The following is a 20,247-nucleotide window of genomic DNA, read 5'->3' on the forward strand; positions in this document are numbered from 1 at the left end:
AAAAGTAATTTACTCTAAAAACTATCATTCTATACACTATTTTTGTTTTTTTTTGCCTATACACATAAAAAGTTATCCTACACGTATTTAAATTTATCCTTCACATATTTAAATTTATCCTACACAACTCATAATTTATCCTACACACCTAGTAATTTGTCCTACACTGTAAATTATTATTTTTTTATTTTTAAAAAAAATATATTTTTTGAAAATAAGTTATAAATTTAATGTTAGCTATTTAGGAGGAAGACTAGAAATTAATGATCTATTTAAGTTTACTAATATATTCTTACATTAAAATTAAATACAAATATTAAATAAAGTAAATTGAAGTATTTTTATTAGTTGAAATCTTTTCTTTTCTCTTTTTATAAAAAAAATATTTTTATTTGAACCTTCCATTATAATTTGATTGGTCATCGAGCTGACCACATGACAAGTCGACATTGCTCACCCGTCACTGCAATCACTTGATGAGAGTTGGGATGATTTACGAGAATTTAAGTTTTTAAGTATTAAGCGGAGATGTTTTCGTTGCAACAAATTCAAAACACGGTTAATTTATTTCGTACGTGTGTATTTAATTTAAGTTATAATAAATTATAATGTTTTAACCCTTCAAATAAAAAACTATAATGTTTTATTGTTTTAGGGGATGGTTCAAATGAAAACCACTTTTATTGTGAAAACTCGAAAACTAACTAAAAAAAGCCTAAAAAACACACAAAATTTTTTTTTTTCAATTTTTTTTATAAAAATCGCTAGTTTTTATATATAAAAAAAAAAACTTTTTTTCAAAAAAAAAAAAAATTGTGTAGTGCACATGTGTAATAATACACATGTGTAGTACACATACATATGTGCAGTATTACACATGTGCACTACACAATTTTTTTTTTTTTTTTGAAATTTTTTTTTATATTAAAAAACCTGCGAAATTTTGATTGCAAAAAAAAAAATTAAAAAAAATCTTTTTTTGTATGTTTTTTTGGCTTTTTTTAATTAATTTTCGAGTTTTCACAATAACTAGTGGTTTTCATTTGAACCAACCCCTATTGTTTTAACCCTTCAAATATAATTTAATGTTTTTGTTAAATATCTTTAAAATTATCCAAAAAATAAATCAACCCTTGGTGGACGGCGAAAAATCCCTTGTGGTTTACCGACCCGTAAAAATGAAATCAGTCCGCTTCCACCAGTGATCCACCATGTCATCGCACGCTATTACAGCTGCTACGGCAGCGACCGCCGCCGTTAAACAACTGTTACTCCATCGTTCATCCACCTTCCCTCTGCTACATTACAACCGCCGCCACATCTCCTCTACTCTTCTCGCAGTCGCCACTTATTCAAGCGCCCTATCATCCTCCACACGTAACAAGAAAAAGCTAAACAGAAAAGATAATTCTGTTAGTAGCAGTCGTAGAGCATTAACAGATTCAGTAGTGAAGAGGAGGACTCGATCGGATAAAAAGTTCGATGAGGATAACTTTCGTCAATTTGGTGACACCGGCACTCATATTCCGGTCATGCTCGGTGAGGTTTTGGAGGTTTTTGATTCTCGAAAGCTTCACACGTTTGTTGATTGTACGCTTGGAGCTGCAGGACATTCTTCTGCTGTATGTGAATTTCATTCCTATTTTATCTGTTTGTAATTTTATCCCTAATTTTGGAATTAGGTTGCTTAGTTAGGTTTGGAATTATATAGATGTTTGTGGATATGAAAATGTTATGTAACACACTTGTTTAATCGTCGTCATACTCGAGTTAAAAGATTGATTCTGCTAAAATTAGGAGCATATGATTCTGGCTCTGGTTAAACATGTAACATTGTCTAAGACTAAGTATGTTGAAATATGAATATGAATATGAACTTGAATTAGAATTCACACTCCTGATTTTACTTAGGCAGCTATGTTTCTGATAGAAGCTAAGGTAAAATCGCTTTGTATTTGTACTCGTGTGGCCCGTAGGCTACTATGTACATTCATATAGGATAATGATGACTCTTGACTCTTGACTCTTGTTAGTGACAAGTACACACTTGATATCTTGTAATCTAGGTACATAAGAAAACCTAGGATAATAAATATCGACGTCGAGGAACCAGGGTTTTGTTTTCGGTGGAATTGGATTTGCAATTCAAAAGGGGGTGGCGGTGCAGCTTGTTGCCCATTTACCAACCATTTGTATGTAATTTTCTTTATTTTAAACGTATTTAAAGTAATGTTCGAAGTTCACTTAGACGATACGCCTAAGCCTTATTTATGTAGAAGTTTATATGGTGCAGCCGTGTCATTTAGTAAATCTAGTATTCTAATGAGTCAATTATTAGTCATTTCTTTGTAACCCCATTCGTCAAAAGTATTAAACAGATATGTTACAACATTAAGTTGTGTTTTTTTCTTATTCTCCTCTTCTTTCTTGGTTTTTCCATAACATTTGTAGCAGATAAGTTAGTAGATGTCTCTTGGGATGCTTCTTTTAACTAAAAAATTTTATCTTTTCCCCTTGATGGAGATAACAGATAATTCAGGCTCATCCAGAAATGCAAACATACGTTGGACTAGATTGTGATCCTGTTGCCCACGGAAAGGCAAAAACTAAGATTGATACGATCCAAGCTGCCACCAATTCCCGTGACTCAATTTCCGACCTAAAAACACATACCTTCTTGCGAAACTTCAAGCACATCAGGTCCACATTATCCGAGGTTGACGAGAAGCTTCTGATTTCAGGAATCGATGGGATCTTAATGGACTTAGGAATGTCATCCATGCAGGTAATGTTTTATGCATGTTTCGGCTAGCTTGTCTTTAAATTTTGTAAAAATAGTTTTCTTAATATCTAGGACCGACAGTGTTGATGTTTGATTTACTGAAGTCGAACAGTCAAGTTTTTTTTTTTTTTTTTTTCATTTAATAGCGCCTTCATTTTTTTTTCATATGCAGGTAAACAATGCCAATCGAGGATTCAGTGTGCTCTGTGATGGACCCCTAGATATGAGAATGGATCCTCAGGTCAGAACTGGCATACGTAACTGTAACTAGTATTTAAGAGTGAATTGTTTAATTTCAGATTAATATTTCTAAGGAACAAAAATATTCATGTGTGCCAGTTTGGAGAATGTTCATATATTTTGTTCACTTAAGTGACTGAAACAGGGATATTACAGGCCAGTTTGACAGCTGAAGACATACTAAATTCATGGCCAGAGGCAGAATTAGGACAAATTTTACGTGACTACGGGGAAGAAAACAACTGGCGCGCTCTTCAGAAAAGGATCGTTAAGGCCCGCTTAAGTGGTGGATTACATTCTACCAGTGAACTTGTAGATCTAATTCGGAGTTGTACATCTGGTGGAAAAGGTGCCGTAATCTCTTTTGAAGTTCTTGGTTTTATTTAATCAGATAAGTTATAGGTGGCATATTCAAACGGGTCGATATGCTTTATATCTCTTCTTAAACGGGTCAAATGGTTTGAACTGAATAAAGAACATAGCTAAAATGGAATTGGGTCAATCGGGTTGAAAGAAAATCATTCAAAGTGTGTTTCTTTTTTATAATGCAAGATTATTAATGCGGTAAAAAATCGGATATCGGTCAAGGACCAATATTTGAGATATCCGTAATCGCGGTGGGATATCGGTAATTTTAATATCATGCTGAATTTATATATATAGCAATTTAACACTAACAATTCAGTATACTCTCCTACCATTAGCAAATTACCCTTTTTCAACTTGCAAAACACTAACAACTGTAGCAAGTAGGAACTGATTAAGACTTAAAACACTTAACATTTAACACTAATAATTAACAGTTAAGACTTAAACACTAATAGCATCAATAAGGATAAAGACGAATTGTAGAACTAAGAAGAAAAGTACTGATATCGGGAAAATCGGTGATATATCTGTCAATGTCACCGATAATATAGGTACCGATATTTTGCACCGATATCTCACCTGATATGTCGGTGATGTATCACGATATTAACTACATTACTAATAATGCTGTGTTACAGGAGGGAGGCAGGGTTGGATAAAGACAGCAACACGGGTATTCCAGGCTTTAAGAATAGCTGTTAATGATGAACTGAAGACGCTAGAGTCTTCATTGTACGATTGCTACCGCTGTCTTGCACCTGGCGGGAGGCTTGCAGTCATATCGTTTCACAGTCTGGAGGACAGAATTGTAAAACAGACATTTCTTAACATCATTAACACCGGGTTAACTGATGAAAACAAAACTGTTGATTCTGAAAATGACGATGAAAAAGAAGCATGGGTCAAACAGATGATCCATGGGGCCGGTGGAGTCATCCTCACAAAGAGACCTGTTACGCCTTCTGAAGATGAAGAGAAACTGAATGTTCGTTGTAGGAGTGCTAAACTCAGAGTAATACAAAGACATTGAAGCAAAATCTGAGGGGAAGATTAGGAATAGATTATAATCTTATGAGGAGTTGAACATTTTGTTTTAGGTTTTATATATTTGATAAGTTCTTTTTAACTTTTTTCTAAAAAAATCTTAAATACAAAATCATATCTAAAAGAATCCAAAGTATGCTTCCCAAGCTTATGCTTACTGAATGAACGTTAGCTGATATACAATTAAATCAAGTTGAAGCATTAACAAAAAAATCTTTAAAAAATTCCTATTATTTACTAATAGATTATAGACCTTGCGTTTTTTACCTACTAATTCACACACCCTATCAATTCTATCGTAAAATCAACACATTTGTCCACTATGAAACTTGAAACCTCAACCTTGTAGGGAGGAACGCATTTCGATACACCTTGGTACCGCTAGACTACATGCCTAATAGTTAAATCAAACTATTAGAGTGTACGGTCGTTAGACTTTATGGCCTTTCAATTAAAGGTTTTCTTCGTTCAACATGACATATTTTGCAGTTCCCAACTTAATATTGTGCGATCAATGGTAGAATCAACCATGTGATGCAAGATGTCCATGAAATTCATATCTCTGGGTACTTTTTGGTGAAAAATTACACGGCCAGAAACGAAACCAAAACATATTGTCACATGCCACAAAATTCACCCATTTTTCGGACCTATTTTGGTGAAAAATTACACGGCCAGAAACGAAACCAAAACATATTGTCACGTGCCACAAAATTCCCCCATTTTCAGACCTATAGATAAAAATTACACAACATAGATTAAACTAACGAAAGCTCACACAATTTCTAGACTAACTTCAAATCCTACGAAGCTTAAAATTGATAATAGCATATTGTTTAGACTATCTTTCTTAGATTGTGCTAATACCATTAGCGTTACATAAAAAAAATGTTTATATAATACACCATATTACACATTAGTTCCTATACTATATCACTTAGTCTAATAGAAACTGAAGGCTCATGGAGTCACGGGAGCCTCCCCTTCCTCTCCCTCATAAGTTGCCCACCCTACATGACTCCTCACTTCCCATTTATCACCGATGAGAACGGATTGTCCCATCTAAAAGCCCCCCTTGTATACGAAACTTAGGTATATTTTTTTTTGGTGTTCATGCTTTGCCATTTAGTGATCATTGAAAAACATTAGCTATTTGAATTAGTTAGGTCCCCGGTCAGATCATGATCGTTTAGTTAACAAGTCACATTCATTCCATTTATTCCATTAAGTTGGGCTATGAGACACATTAGATTATTAGGTCCGCAAGTCAGTATGATTTTCATTAATGAAATATTTAGTTAACTACTTTATATATATGTCAATGTCATTTACATTTTGATATGGTTTTGGTACAAGAAAATCCTATGGGCGGAGGCATGGTCGCTTTATAGGTCCCAGGGTCAGAATCCAGGGGGTTTCTTTTGTTTATTTTTTAATTATTATTTTATAGATTAATATCGTAAAAGTAAACAAATTTACTTATTTAGCTCTTCTTTTCATCTGATTTGAGAAGTTTTATTTTTGTTTACAAGTCTAATTTTCGTTACTAGGAATCAGTTTTTATTCATATTTAATAGTTTCTTAATATTCAAAAAAAAAAACTTAAATACTCCAACATTTAAATTAATCTTCAAATAATAATATAATCATATTTAATAAATTATTGTTGGTTGATTGATTAAGGCTATCAATTCAATTAAGTTTTGTTAAATATTTTAATGTAATTGGGATTGACTTGATGACCATACCTTAGATGAACTCACTATAAGTTTACATACACTAGACAAGTTTAGTTACTCGCGCTTCCTCAGACTCTAGTGCAGGGCGCCCATGCCTTAGACGGTGTATCCTCATTACTTATTTAAGTTTCGTTAAATATTTTATTGTAATCGGGATTGACTTGGTGACCAAAATAAATTGTAATACACATCAAGCAAATTCGAAGGTGCAAAAGTGCACACTTATTTGAGTTTGTTTTAGTTCTACGTATTCAGGGGAGCACCTAATCAATAGGGGTTCCAAGGGGACAATGCCCCTTTGGCGAGGGTCCGAGGGTAGCGCCCCTAGTAGCATGGTTGCTAGGGGCGACTTCCTTGTTGGGGTCGAGTTGCCGGGGGGCAATTTAGTTTTCCAGAACTTTGGGATTAATTTCGAGATGGAAAATTAGGTCCTTTTGAAAGCAATTTTATATTCAAAATAAAACTACCCGGAGGCGGTTACTAGCAGTTTTGATCCCTCTTTCGAAATCATGCTTTGGTCATTCATTCTCTCGTTCACAAATTCACTCAAAATTTACATACAAAGTTCTTATTCTCAATATCTGAGTTGCATCCGATTGGGTTTTTGAGTAAATTACCAAAATAATTCGATCTCAAAGTGAACTACAAACCTCTTTCTGAGTTGCATCCGATTGGGTTTTTGAGTAAACCGCCAAAATAATTCGATCTAAAAGTGAACTACACACCTCTTAGATCATCCATTGAAATCTCTATTTCCAACAAGTTTTAACGATATAACTTTCCAAAATATTATACCACCGAGTGGAAGATATTTTTCAAAATAAAAGAAAAAGAAAGAAAAAAACTATAATATCCGAAGAAGTTGTTAGTTAGCATAACATAATTGAGTCGACCTAAATCAAAGAAAAAGAAAAAAAAAACTATAATATCCAAAGAAGTTGTTAGTTAGCATAGCATAATTGAGTCGACCTAACGAATCAACAAGTCACATACGAAAAAGCCTTGTAACACGGACACTTGAATAGTCCGACTTGTATCAACAACTATCAAGCAGGCGTCGGTCGCACGTATTTACTCTCCTTCTCACACGTGCGAACCCACTCGACTCTCATTGGTGACACTGATGCTCATATTTATTATTTAATCCTCTCTCTCTCTCTCTCTCTCTCTCTCTCTCTCTCTCATCAAGGGTTTGTTTTCTCTACTTTACAGCTCAAACTTCCTGCTTCTGCTACTTCCTCAACCGCAGATCCAATTAACGGTGAATTTCAATTCAATACTCGTTTAATTTCTGCTTTTTAGCTTTGATTTCAACTACAGTAGTTGTAATTTAGTGGAATTAGGAGAAATTAGTTTCATACTAGTTCAGTTTTCGTTTAGTAGGTTTAATTTGATGACATTGTGTGAAATTAGTTGCGGTTTTGATGAAATTGTGTCAAGTTAGTTCGAGTTTTAGTTGCCGTACTTGCTTTCTGATGTTGTTTAGCTATAATGATGAGTTGTGATCTGTTAATGGTGAACGTTATCGAGGTTTGATGAAATTGTGTGAAATTAGTTCGAGTTTTAGTTGCCGTAATTGCTTTCTGATGTTGTTTAGCTATAACGATGAATTGTGATCTGGTAATGATGAACATTATTGAGGTTTTTGGCATATGGTAGTAACATTGGCATATGGTTATACCGTTATATGTGTGATTGTGTACACGTATGTTCTTGATAATTAATTTGTATATTCATGTTTTATTTAGTATTTATGTATACATGGAAATCATTAAATTTTTGTGGCATCATTAAGTAGAAGGATAAATGGAAGAGAAGAATCAGTGATGAAAGCAGGCTAGAAGTTGCAAGATCTTTTTAGCTATAGGTTATTCTTGAAATTATTGGTTTACTCTCATAAACACGGTCTCGTAGTCGTAGGTCACAGCATAAGTGCATAACCTTTTTTTTATTATTATTTTGACTAAGTTATCTTCTAGGATAATATTGATCACTTTCTTATGTTGTAGACACATACATTGTATTCGTAAAATCCTCCCAAGGTTTACGTAGAATGTTTTGTATTTATTTGTTTTATTAATTTGTGGCTTTGTGCATACTCTGTGAAAGCTGTTTTATATTGTATTAGACATACTTAGAAAGCTTTGTTTCCATACACTAAAAAGAAAAGGAAGAGTGTCCTTTCTTGAGACTTTTTTTATTTCTTGTTTTTGTACTCTCTCAGTATTCTTTTGGTAAAATCTTATATACTGTTTTGTGTTATGTTGATATGCATCTTTCTTTCCTTTCAGGTTATAGTGAATAGTAGTCTACGAATCTTTGGTCCAAAATAGAACGTCTATAGGTTTCACCGGATGGATACATTTAATCAGCATTTGCGTCCAAGGAAGGTTTTTTGATGCAGTAGTGTACCATATGATATGTAAAAACTTAATTATTATGCTTAATCAGCAAAGCAATGGCCTTTTTCCTGAAAAGTCTACAAAAGCCATTGCAGGTGTACATTCTATTGTTATGCTGTTTAATTAGCATCTGCCACGGTCTCACTGCTGATGGTATGTCAACTTTATTCTTGCTTAGCTGTCACTTAATCTATTTCTTGAAACACATTTATTGTGCTCATTATCCAGGTGAAGCTCTCGTTAACTTCCGGACAAGTATTATAAATTCGGATGATGTGCTTGGTCAATGGAGGCCCGAGGATCCCGATCCATGTGGGTGGAAAGGGGTAACATGTGATCCTACGAAGAGAGTTATATCTTTGTGAGTCATCTTACCTGAATAAATCATTGTTATTATTTATTTTTTTAATCTGTATGTGTGTGTTGTAATCTCTGTGGTGTTTTAACTTTTAATCTTCTCAGGAATGTTTCCAATCACAAGTTAAAGGGACCACTATCACCAGATATTGGAAAGCTAGATCAATTGAAATTCTTGTATGTGATTTTGAAATTATCTTAAAAGGTTTGCGCATGGTACAACTACTAATTATGTTTAATTGTATGTGTAATGTCTTCTAGAGATCTTCATCACAACAACTTTTATGGAGCGGTTCCTCCAGAGTTAGGGAATTGTACAGAGCTGCAAGGATTGTAAGCTGTTTGTCAAGAAATAATTAGCTTCTTGTTTTCTTTCAGTAAACTTTATGGGATATGCAGTTTGTGCTTTTGACCATCTTTGTTTGAAGAAATTTTAATTTTTTATTTTCTTCTGCTTTTATATCGACAGATTTATGCAGAATAATTACTTAAGTGGATTTATTCCTACTGGATTGGGAAATCTTTCAAACCTTCAAACATTGTGAGTTAGATTTTCTCTTTAGATTAGAAACATATATACCTATACAGAAGAGAAATTCATTTCCATTTTTAGTCATAAGAGATATCGATTGTCAAGACGGATGGAAAGTGATGATAAGATCCCTTACGAACATTATTTACATCGCTTTGTCATTGTTATGAAAATCATGATCTTTTGTAAATATTGTTGGAAACTAGCTCTCTCTCTCTCTATATATATATATGTGTGTATGTGTGTGTGTGTGTGTGTGTGCTTCTAAATTTCGTAACATCATAATTACCCTTTCAAATTACTAAAAGTAGTATACTTACTCATTCCCTGGTAATTTAAATAAAATCAGTTACTTGTAAGTTATAACAGTATGCTTCACACTTTCACCAAATCAATGAATAGGAAAAAGCACCATTTTTTGTGAATCAAATGGGCTTATAACGCTCTCTTTGTTTTTCAGTGAAAAAAGTTTTATAAGTTAAGTGATTTTGTTTTATATACTACGGAATGGGTAAACATGACATCTTTAGTGTTTTGAGTGGGTAAACATGATATCATGAAATTTAGAAGAATGTATATCAAATTTTGAACTTCCACAAGGACGTATATTGGTCCATTATTTAATGTATAAAAGTAAGCCATACCTAGAACTAATATAGGTTTTGTGTTGCTATGTTGTAGGGATGTCTCTAGTAATTCTCTTGATGGAAGCATTCCCGCTTCAATCGGGAATTTAAGGAACCTCGTAAACTTGTAAGCATCTTTCTTTTCGTTTTCCGTCTTTTTGGATTTTTATTTTATTTGTTTGGTGAAACTTTCGACTGACTTGTATTCTTTGTAATAATCCATGAAGCAATGTGTCATCCAATTTTCTAGCTGGCCCAATTCCAACCGTTGGTGTTCTTGGCCAATTTGGAAGTGACTCGTGAGTTCTGGATTTCTCGTTCCCTTATCACATTGTTCACGTAAACTAAGAAAACACATGTGTACTGTATACATATGCATATACGAAATCGTAACAGGTTATACCTTTTGGTTAAATCTTTGCAGGTTTGTGGGAAACAGCGACTTGTGCGGGGAGCAAATTAATAAGTTATGCAAAGATGATGTTGGAAGTCAACAGCCTACAGGTCTAATTGTCTTTCCTTCAATAAAGTTGTAGTTTTTTATATAACAATATATTGGCTATGACAGTACTTGCTAATAGCTCTCTTTCTGTTTTATTCATCTCCTTGCGGGTATCTTCTGTTTTACAGTTAACAGATTTTAATTTCTATTTTTTTCGATGTAGGGAGCCAAAATGTGAAAAAGAATTCTGGACGGCTCTTAATCAGTGCTTCAGCTACTGTGGGTGCACTGTTGCTTGTTGCACTTATGTGTTTCTGGGGTTGTTTTCTGTATAAAAAACTTGGGAAAAATGACGTTAAAGGGCTCGCAAAGGATGTCATTGGAGGTGAGATTCTAATAATCGTTTGATGGCTATTAATAATTAGGGTAATGGAGATATTTATAAGCTTAAAGTCTGAAAAGTGATATTTTAAAGTTTAATAAGTATTGATTCAGCTTATATCGGTTATAATAAGTTTTTATAATCTCAGGTGCATCCATTGTTATGTTTCACGGGGACTTACCATACTCATCAAAAGATATCATCAAGAAATTAGAAACTTTAAATGAGGAGCACATAATTGGCGTTGGCGGCTTTGGAACAGTCTACAAGCTGGCAATGGATGACGGGAATATTTTCGCCTTAAAAAGAATAATGAAATTAAATGAGGGATTCGATCGGTTTTTCGAAAGGGAGCTTGCGATTCTCGGAAGCATAAAACACAAATACTTGGTGAATTTGCGAGGATATTGCAACTCTCCCACATCCAAACTGTTGCTATATGACTACCTGCCAGGTGGCAATCTGGATGAAGTTCTCCATGGTAATAACTAATAAATATAGATTCTTAGCAAAACTGCATGAAATAGAAGCGGACTTTACTTTTCATTTTTGTGCAGTTTACCCTAGATTTTCCGTATTAAAATATTTAATAGAGTAAAATGTCATTTTCGTCCCCGAGGTTTTGGCTAGTTTTGCGACTTTCATCCAAAGGGTTGTTTTTCCGCATCTGGACCCAAAAGGTTTGAAATCTTGCCATTTTCATCCGGCTCGTTAACTCCATCCATTTTTCTCCGTTAAGCCAGGGGTATTTTCGTCTTTTTTGTTAACTTAAAGGGCTATTCGGTCTTTTTTACTTTATGTACAAGCATTTAGCGTGATGTTGATGTACAAGTATTCAAAACCCTTTAAGTTAAAAAAAGAGTGAATTTCAAGTTTTGTCCTTTATCTTTAGGCCACTTTGCAAGTTTTGTCCTTTATGTTTAAATTTGACGACTTTTGTCCTTTATGTTTAAAAATCAAGCACATTTTGTCCTTTATGCTTGATTTTTAAGGACAAAACGTGCTTGATTTTTTAAACATAAAGGACAAAACGTGTTTGATTTTTAAACATAAAGGGTAAAACGTGCTTGATTTTTAAACATAAAGGACAAAACTCGTCAAATTTAAACATAAAGGACAAAACTTGCAAAGTGGCCTAAAGATAAAGGACAAAACTTGAAATTCACTCTTAAAAAAAAGACAGAAATACCCCTGACTTAACGGAGAGAAATGGATGGAGTTAACAAGTTGGATGAAAATGGCAAGATTTCAAACCTCTTGGATCAAGATGCGAAAAAACAAACCTTCGGACGAAAGTCGCAAAACTGGCCAAACCTCAGGGACGAAAATGGCATTTTACTCTATTTTCTATGAAAAGTGTAGTGCATTTTCTCTTTGTTAATCGTTAAAAACAGTAGCTATGATCTTTCCAGAAAATGGTAATCAACTAGACTGGGATGCAAGACTTAAGATTATCATGGGAGCTGCAAAAGGACTAGCGTATTTGCATCATGATTGTTCGCCTCGTATTATACACAGAGACATAAAAGCAAGTAATATTTTACTTGATGGAAATTTGGAGGCTCGGGTTTCTGATTTTGGACTCGCAAAATTGCTTGAGGATGAAGAATCGCATATTACAACTATAGTTGCTGGAACTTTTGGTTATCTAGCTCCAGGTAAGAAATAAGTATATAACCACTATGGTTTTTAATCTTTGTTTGGGCAAACCGCACAACTGAAATGAAATTTATACTTTAAATTTGGTGCAAACAACTTGATCGATTTAGCAATCCATCTCATTTTATCTGATTATAGCTGATGTGGCATTGGTTTATTCCATGCGATACATTCGAAATGTATGGTTTGGTGAAAAGAAAGTGAAAAACTAATTTATTTACATGTTTGAAAGATATAATATATTATTTATAATTTAATATAGAGTAAAGTACATGGATAGTCCTTGTGGTTTTCCAAAATTTTGGATTTAGTCCCTAACTTTCCAAAAGTACACAGATGGTCCCTATGGTTTGCACTTTGTAACTCATTTAGTCCCCAGCCAACAAATCTAATGGTTTTAGGAGGTCCAGGTTAGAGACTAAATGGGTTACAAAGTGAACCATAGAGACCATCCATGAACTTTTGGCAAAAGTTGGGGACTAAATGTGTTACAAATGCAAACCAACTGGACCATCCGTGTACTTTTGGAAAATTAGGGACCAAATCCAAAATTTTGGAAAACCACAGGGACTATCCGTGTACTTTACTTTAATATAACTTGTAAATGTCGAACTCGATGCTACATGCATTTGTATTTTTCTAATTCTCTATTATTAATTTAATGCACTGAACCAGATGTTTTTCTTCAACTTATTTGTGTAACTTGTGATGCAGAGTATATGCAGAGCGGTAGAGCAACAGAGAAGACAGATGTTTATAGTTTTGGTGTACTTATGCTCGAAGTTGTAAGTAGAAAAAGGCCCACCGATGCTTTGTTCATAGAGAAAGGCCTTAATATTGTCGGCTGGGTATGTTATTTGAAGTATTGCAACCTAATCCATAACATCTCGCTACCAATCTAATCTTTTTGTGGACCTATTTCTGCAGTTAAATCAGTTGGTAACGGAGGGTAGGCAGCATGAGATAATTGATGGCGACTGTGAGGGTGTCGGACCGGAAACCCTAGACCCTCTGCTCTCGGTTGCAATCCAATGTGTTTCTTCAAGCCCAGAAGACCGTCCCACGATGCACAAAGTGGTGAAAACACTTGAATCTGACGTTATGACTCCATGCCCAAGTGACTTCTATGATTCGTCATCAGATTAAGTTCATTTCCGTTCTTCTATTTACATTTCATGCAAGTGAAAACAACCACCGGGAGATGGAGAAGAGCGTTATGGTCTGCAAATTCGGTTTTCAACTTGATGATCCATTCTTCCAGTAAAAATATCATCTTTTCTTTATCGTTGCGGCTAATTGGGAGTTTGTAAACGGTATTTTTCTTTTTTTGTGTTGATCATAATTGCTTTTTGGGTTGTGTGATATAAGAAAGTTACCCTATTCCATGTGTATATGATGTTTAGTTGTCACATTTCACCAAAGGATCACGGAGCATTGCCATTTCTGTATCATTTACTCTTTGTTCTTTTGTTATAATGCAAGTTTTCATCTGTTGTGATGGCCTCTTTTTTAGTATATTCGATTTCAGTACTTGTTATATATAGTGGAACATCTTTTTAAGTGATATTTAGGCGTAAAAAATTGTTTAAAAAACAACTAAGTTGTAACCATCATCTCTGAAAGATCGACACCTAACTAAATGGACTTATATGGACCTTCAGGGACCTACGTACAAGCCTAGACGGTCCCTAAATGACCTCAAATCATACATAATAAATAGAGACACCAACCTGAACCGAATAGACCCATACATAAATGACCTCAATCAAACATAATAAATAGAGACACCAACCTGAACCGAATGGATATAGTCACAACCGATATGGATACAAAGCCTAAATGGGCCAACACCGCTTAAAGGATCCTAAAGAGATCTAGTAAGAGGTCGAGGGTTCAAGTCTTGCGATTGACAAATGGTGTTTGAAAGAATGAAAGTAATAGCAATGTACGAGAATTATACATGAATTAAATATCCGCTTGGTTCTTCTGAAACAGGGTTGAAACTGTAATTGGATGAAATCACAAAGTGTGATTTTTAATTGAACCGTCATCAACAAAAAACCAACACTAGGAAAAAGATAGCACAAAATACATGTATATGTTTGGATTGGCGCAGGGTAAGCACAAGATTATTTGGTTGCCTGCGCAATGATATTGCTTATAGAATTTGCTTCTTCTTTGGCTGCCTCCACCAAAGAGTCCTGCAAAACACCAAATACGGCACAAAATACATTATTAGCTATGTAGTTTTTAAACTTACTCGTTTGACCTGTTAGATATGTAATATAACCCTAATAATCAACCCTTTGTACGTAAGCGGGTCAAACCTGCCACCTATAACTAAGGGATATGTACCTGTGTGGCTACTAGACGGGCCACAGTCTTCTTGCTTGATTCCTGAAGTTCCCCCGCTATCAGTACCTCATCCAGTATATAATAAGCCTGCAAAGATATTTGAAAAAAAAAAAACAAATTAATAAACAAAATGGAGCTATTTGGTTCGTTTAACTGTTTAAGTCAAAGCTGAGAGAAGATAATGTACCTTGTGAAAATTGAAGATCAGGTCCAGCTCACAAACCTATCATATAGAGGTTCCAGTTAAAGATAAAGTCTCGGTATAAATGAGGTCGAACTAACAATTTATTGTAGGTTTAGATTGCTTACGCTGCCAAAGTAACGATCTAGAATCTCAACATAGTGATGAATGATTTCAAGGACTTCCAATTCATTGTCTTCTTGGTTAATGCACATACAGAAGTAGAGGCTCGCGTATCTGATAAATAAAAAAACATGTTGGTAAAGCAACCAGTTACAAAAGACGATTAACGTAAAAGTGTTTAAAAACGAAATAACGATGGCACTTTTTTAGGGAATACCTTTTATAAACAACTTTAAATCCCCTCCATTCGACAAAATTGCAAAGCTTCGGGCCACGTGAAAGAATCGTCCCGCTGAGTTCTCGTATTACCTACGTATTGTTGGACACCATACCAGTAAATGTTAATGACCGTAAATGGTAATTTTTTTTCTCTCGAAAGATGTACAAGAGACGTATGGTGTAATAGTTAATCATGCATACCTTACTTCTTTCTTTCTGAGAATAAGGCGAATACCACTTGGTTAACCTAACTTTTCCTTGTCGGCTTATTAAGAGAACGAAATGAATCTGCAATAAGAGATGTGACCTTATCCACATGGTAATTAGAGAAAGGTGTATACGAAACAACTGAAGCACACCATATAACCCCAATTACATTTACACTAGGAATTGCTTCATGAGAAGTGTAGCATCTTTTTCAGTTTTCTACGTCATAACTAAGATTAACATGTGTTGAAATTGAATAAAAGGAGGAATATGTAAAATTCGTGATTAATTCCTAAGACACCTGGTTGTAGACCTAATTTTGAAGGTAGTGCAACTATACATATAGTCAATAATTCTCAAACAATTACTTGATCAACTCCAAGAACCAACTATGCAACATGATTGTATAAGCACAATCCTCGCATAGTTATTAAAGGCGCGAGGTGCACTCAGGGCGATTTGTTGGGCCCGGGACTTTATTTGCGCCTAGGTGATCGCTTTAATAACTATGACATGAACCATAGTTATTAATGGCGCGAGGCGCACTCAGAGCGATTTGTTGGGCCCGGGGCTTTATTTGCGCCTAGGCGCTCGCTTTAATAACTATGAACCCTCGGTGTCCCTAAAAGACCCATTCTTGTCATCATGGACACATTGCAAAGGTACATTCTACCCATGTCATCTCACCGTAAAACACCTTTGGTTTATCCCTCAATAATAACCAGAAACTCCGCTGCATAACCAAGTAACAATCGTAAATCCAAATTCCCGAATACCCAAACTTCATTCTCTAATACTGAGTCTCATTACATTTTAACATGGTAGCTTTAAAGGTCAGTCAACAAAGGTCCACTAATGTCTCTCCTCACTATAAACCTAAAAGGTGAATATTTTTAAAACCCTTAAAAGTGAATATTTTTGCTACTTATTAACTAGCATGAAAAATAGAGTATCCTCAATCACAATAAGCACTTTAATCCTTGGTCTAGTCCAAGTGTAAATAATAAATCAATAACAACATAAAAGGCAATCAATCAGTTTCAGATAGATATAAAACAGGAATAGTAATAGAAACCCTAATTAATTTCATGAATTGGTATGACAAGGTAATTAGCATATAAGGGATCTAACCATGGCTTAGACTTGAGCAAAAACAAAACAACTTCACGTCCACCTTCCGATCTGACTGATAGCTCTGTTCAACAACATGAATGAATTACAACGAAATTATTACGTGTTGTTGATCCAGAATAAACAGATCAGATATAATAAGTGCATAAGCAAATTGGAAATTGAATGACAAGTTAACATAGGTTTTGAATGATCAAACAACAAGATTATAGAAGGGATCAGCAGAGATGGAAGAGAAGAAAACCTTGTAGAGAGAATTCGAATTGCCCTGATCGTCGCCGGTGAAACAGAGTAAAAGCACTCTCTGGCTTGTCTAAATAGACTTTGAAGTTTACTTTCACTCACAAATATCCTAGGTAGATGTTTGGTTCGTGGAATGATTTGGAATCGGAATCGGAATTGGAATTAGAATTTGTTGGATTTAGAATTTAAACATTCCAATTGGAATTGGACATTGTTGGAATTGAAATCTCAATTCCATTTTTGTTGTGTTTGGTTGTCAAATAAATTGGAATCCATCACCTCGGCACCCACAGCCACCAGTTCAGGTCGAAACGGTTCGTGTCGAACGGTTCGATTCGAAACGGTATGGGTCGAAACGGTACGAGTCATAACGGTACGGGTCGAAACGGTTCGCGTCGAAACAGTTCGAGTCGAAACGGTACGGGTCTAAACGGTTCGATTCAAAACGTTATGGATCGAAACTGTTCGCGTCGAGACGGTACAGGTCGAAACGGTTCGGATCGAAACGGTACGGGTTGAAACGATGCGGATCGAAACGGTCAAAGATTCCAATGAATTTACTTTAATTCCTTCACATGTAGGAAGGATTTTGAATTCCTTTAGTTAAAGGAATTTGAAGTAATTCATGCCTAATTCAATTGTCAACCAAACACATGAAGATTGGAATTGTGATTCCAATTCCATCAAATTCTGTAAACCAAACCTCTTAAGAGATGAAATTCAAATTCCAATTCCCTTAAATTCCATTAAATTTCTGCGAACCAAACGCCCCCTTTGGGATTGCTTATAAAGCAAGACTATAACTTTGAGTTAAAAAGGATGTTTTAAGGCTTTGAGAAGGAGAAATGGAAAAGGTACAAGGGAATGATTTTTTGAAAAAGGAGATAAGATGTGGAAAAGTTAATAAGTTGTTTTTGATAAGCAAGTCCAAACACCCCATTAACGCATTGTTAGTCTACGCCTCCATGTTTGAAGTATTGCAAATTGTACCTCATGAAGTTATAGTGAATACTATATTTTAGTATTTTTGTTTCCTATTGTGTAGATTCCATTATAAGTACTTGATGTTTGTGATATTCTTTTCATGTGTAGATTTGGTCTATGGAGTTTAGGGTGTTATTGGAGCAATCTTTCTATCCTTTGTGATGGAGGCATGGTTTGTCAGTTGTCTACATCCCGTAATCTTATACCCTACCAATAACTTTGATAGGGGAACGTATTGGGTATAATTGTTGTTGCCTTCAATGTAAGCAAATAAGTTGATGAAGCATATGATATAAGACTTATAGGTTGACTGTTACTTACAAAGGAGATTATCACATTATCATTAAAATAGTAATATGCAAATACTCAACTACAAACTTATAAAACTTTTATAAGTTAGTCATGATTAAAAAAGTAAGAGGAAGTTACATGATTTTCTAGTCATTTATATAAAATATGCCCAAAATAACTGTCATATTGTCTCGTATTAACTTAAAATCACCTACCCAACCAACACTTTGTCTATCACTTAAGAGTTGCAACTTGCAACTTCATCAAGTATTAGTTGCAATAGTGACGACAAAAACGCCCTATGGGCGTTTCTACAAGTATTCGTTTCATCGGGTGGTATTGATGGTGTATTATTCTTTTTAGTAGGAGCCTCAAAGTATTTGTACACCGAATGCATGCCTCGAGCCTTCGACATTAGTTACCTTTCCTAGCACAATTCCCATACAACAACCTACATCCAAACAACTACAATGCAATTTCACATCATCGATTGAATCACTTATCCAAAATTGTCTTGTTAGACGCCTTCCTTCCTGTCTTGAACCTTAAAGAGGTTGCTTCATTTGATGTCAATTTAAAAGTTGAGAGAACTTATTACCCGTAAAATATTTACACGAAAATAAAATATATTTTACTCATACTTTATTAACATATATTTAATATTTGTTTTTCATTGCTCTTCTATATCTAGAGCATCTTTAATGGCGCAAAGTGGACCGGAACATGAATGCCAAGTGGTGTTCAATGGCATTGTCTGACTCCGAAGATGCATTGGGATTTCTAAACACGACCAAATGGACACGGTAGAACCCCGTCTCTAACACACATAATGATATATATTTATATTAACGTAATATTGGAGAGAAAATAAATTTGTTTGTAATATGGGTTAAAATTTGATGTCTCAACTAAACTAATATGATACGTTTGAAAAGAATGCACCGAAGATGCTATATTGCTATTGCACTAGTTTTTATAAACTACACAAATTCTTTTCGGTTATAATTACTTATAAAAAATAGTCATATTCAGTGAATTAGTTTTTATTTTATTTTTAATAACAAAATGATGGTTATAACTTTCATCTCGTATAAAGATAACAATAACTTGACAAGTAGGAACTCAAGTTCATATCGAAAGTGTAAGGCGAGTTATGGCATTAATTTATAGTAAAAAATCGTATCCAAACATAAAATGCTTACATATCTAGATTTAACAGTCTTGAGATTTTGGTTTAGTGGTTAAAAGGTCTGCTCTCTATTGGAGACGCATGTTCGATTCTCGCTTGGGCCATTTTCGACGGATATCTGAACGAAGGGATGAATCAGGGTTTTAATCACGGGTTCGAGCCTGACGGGGAACAAGGGTTTACGAATTCTATATGGTTTTCTTGCGTTAGAGAGACTGTAGTGTTCAAGATCGGATTATCTGGTTTTCGGACACGGATTCGGATATCCAAACGGATATCCGAATTCATAAAAAAAATCAAAAAAATTGTTTCGTGCATGGACTAAAATTAAACCTATATTCGACTTTCCAAATTTTCAATCTTAAGAAAATGAACTATTATAAATTCACATCCGAATCTGATTATTTACTGTATTTCAAACTAAACATACTACTCATATACTATATATATTTAAAAAAAATTATTGGTTTTCGGATATCATATAATCCGATTATCCGAAAATTTTAGAAATCCAACCGAAAATTCGGATTATCCGGTTTTTGGATATTTCGGATACGAATTTTCGGATATATCGGATTCGGTTTCATATCCGGATTTTTTTTAACACCCTATAGAGGCATAATCACATGACGATCGATTAATCGACCTTAGACATAGGGGGTGTTTGGCTAAGCTTTTTCACTTCTCCTTCTCAGAAGGACTTCTCCTTCTCAAGAAGTCACAATTTGTGACTTCTCCTTTTCTCCTTCT

General features: G+C 34.6%; 3 protein-coding genes across 3 annotated transcripts; 2 read left to right on the forward strand and 1 right to left on the reverse strand.

Moving 5' to 3' along the window:
- Nucleotides 1-1,112: 1,112 nt before the first annotated feature.
- LOC110921868 (ribosomal RNA small subunit methyltransferase H) lies at nucleotides 1,113-4,533 on the forward strand. Its single transcript, XM_022166191.2, has 5 exons — nucleotides 1,113-1,622; nucleotides 2,531-2,785; nucleotides 2,955-3,023; nucleotides 3,179-3,371; nucleotides 4,030-4,533. The coding sequence occupies exons 1-5, from the start codon at nucleotides 1,212-1,214 to the stop codon at nucleotides 4,419-4,421; spliced, it is 1,320 nt and encodes a 439-aa protein (XP_022021883.1). The 5' UTR covers nucleotides 1,113-1,211; the 3' UTR covers nucleotides 4,422-4,533.
- Nucleotides 4,534-7,277: 2,744 nt separating this feature from the next.
- On the forward strand, nucleotides 7,278-14,077 carry LOC110923414 (LRR receptor-like serine/threonine-protein kinase FEI 1). The gene is made up of 14 exons (XM_022167513.2): nucleotides 7,278-7,435; nucleotides 8,466-8,729; nucleotides 8,805-8,937; nucleotides 9,039-9,110; nucleotides 9,195-9,266; nucleotides 9,403-9,474; nucleotides 10,147-10,218; nucleotides 10,319-10,390; nucleotides 10,516-10,595; nucleotides 10,757-10,918; nucleotides 11,064-11,396; nucleotides 12,328-12,573; nucleotides 13,289-13,422; nucleotides 13,502-14,077. The coding sequence occupies exons 2-14, from the start codon at nucleotides 8,633-8,635 to the stop codon at nucleotides 13,718-13,720; spliced, it is 1,764 nt and encodes a 587-aa protein (XP_022023205.1). The 5' UTR covers nucleotides 7,278-7,435; nucleotides 8,466-8,632; the 3' UTR covers nucleotides 13,721-14,077.
- A 432-nt stretch (nucleotides 14,078-14,509) lies between these two features.
- Nucleotides 14,510-17,167, reverse strand: LOC110921916 (AP-1 complex subunit sigma-2). Its single transcript, XM_022166243.2, has 8 exons — nucleotides 17,035-17,167; nucleotides 16,791-16,854; nucleotides 15,654-15,740; nucleotides 15,451-15,542; nucleotides 15,239-15,347; nucleotides 15,117-15,152; nucleotides 14,930-15,016; nucleotides 14,510-14,775 (listed from the first exon to the last, which is right to left on the reverse strand). The coding sequence occupies exons 2-8, from the start codon at nucleotides 16,791-16,793 to the stop codon at nucleotides 14,704-14,706; spliced, it is 486 nt and encodes a 161-aa protein (XP_022021935.1). The 5' UTR covers nucleotides 16,794-16,854; nucleotides 17,035-17,167; the 3' UTR covers nucleotides 14,510-14,703.
- Nucleotides 17,168-20,247: the final 3,080 nt, after the last annotated feature.

Source organism: Helianthus annuus, chromosome 17, assembly GCF_002127325.2.
Source record: "Helianthus annuus cultivar XRQ/B chromosome 17, HanXRQr2.0-SUNRISE, whole genome shotgun sequence".
Classification (NCBI taxonomy): Eukaryota; Viridiplantae; Streptophyta; class Magnoliopsida; order Asterales; family Asteraceae; genus Helianthus; species Helianthus annuus.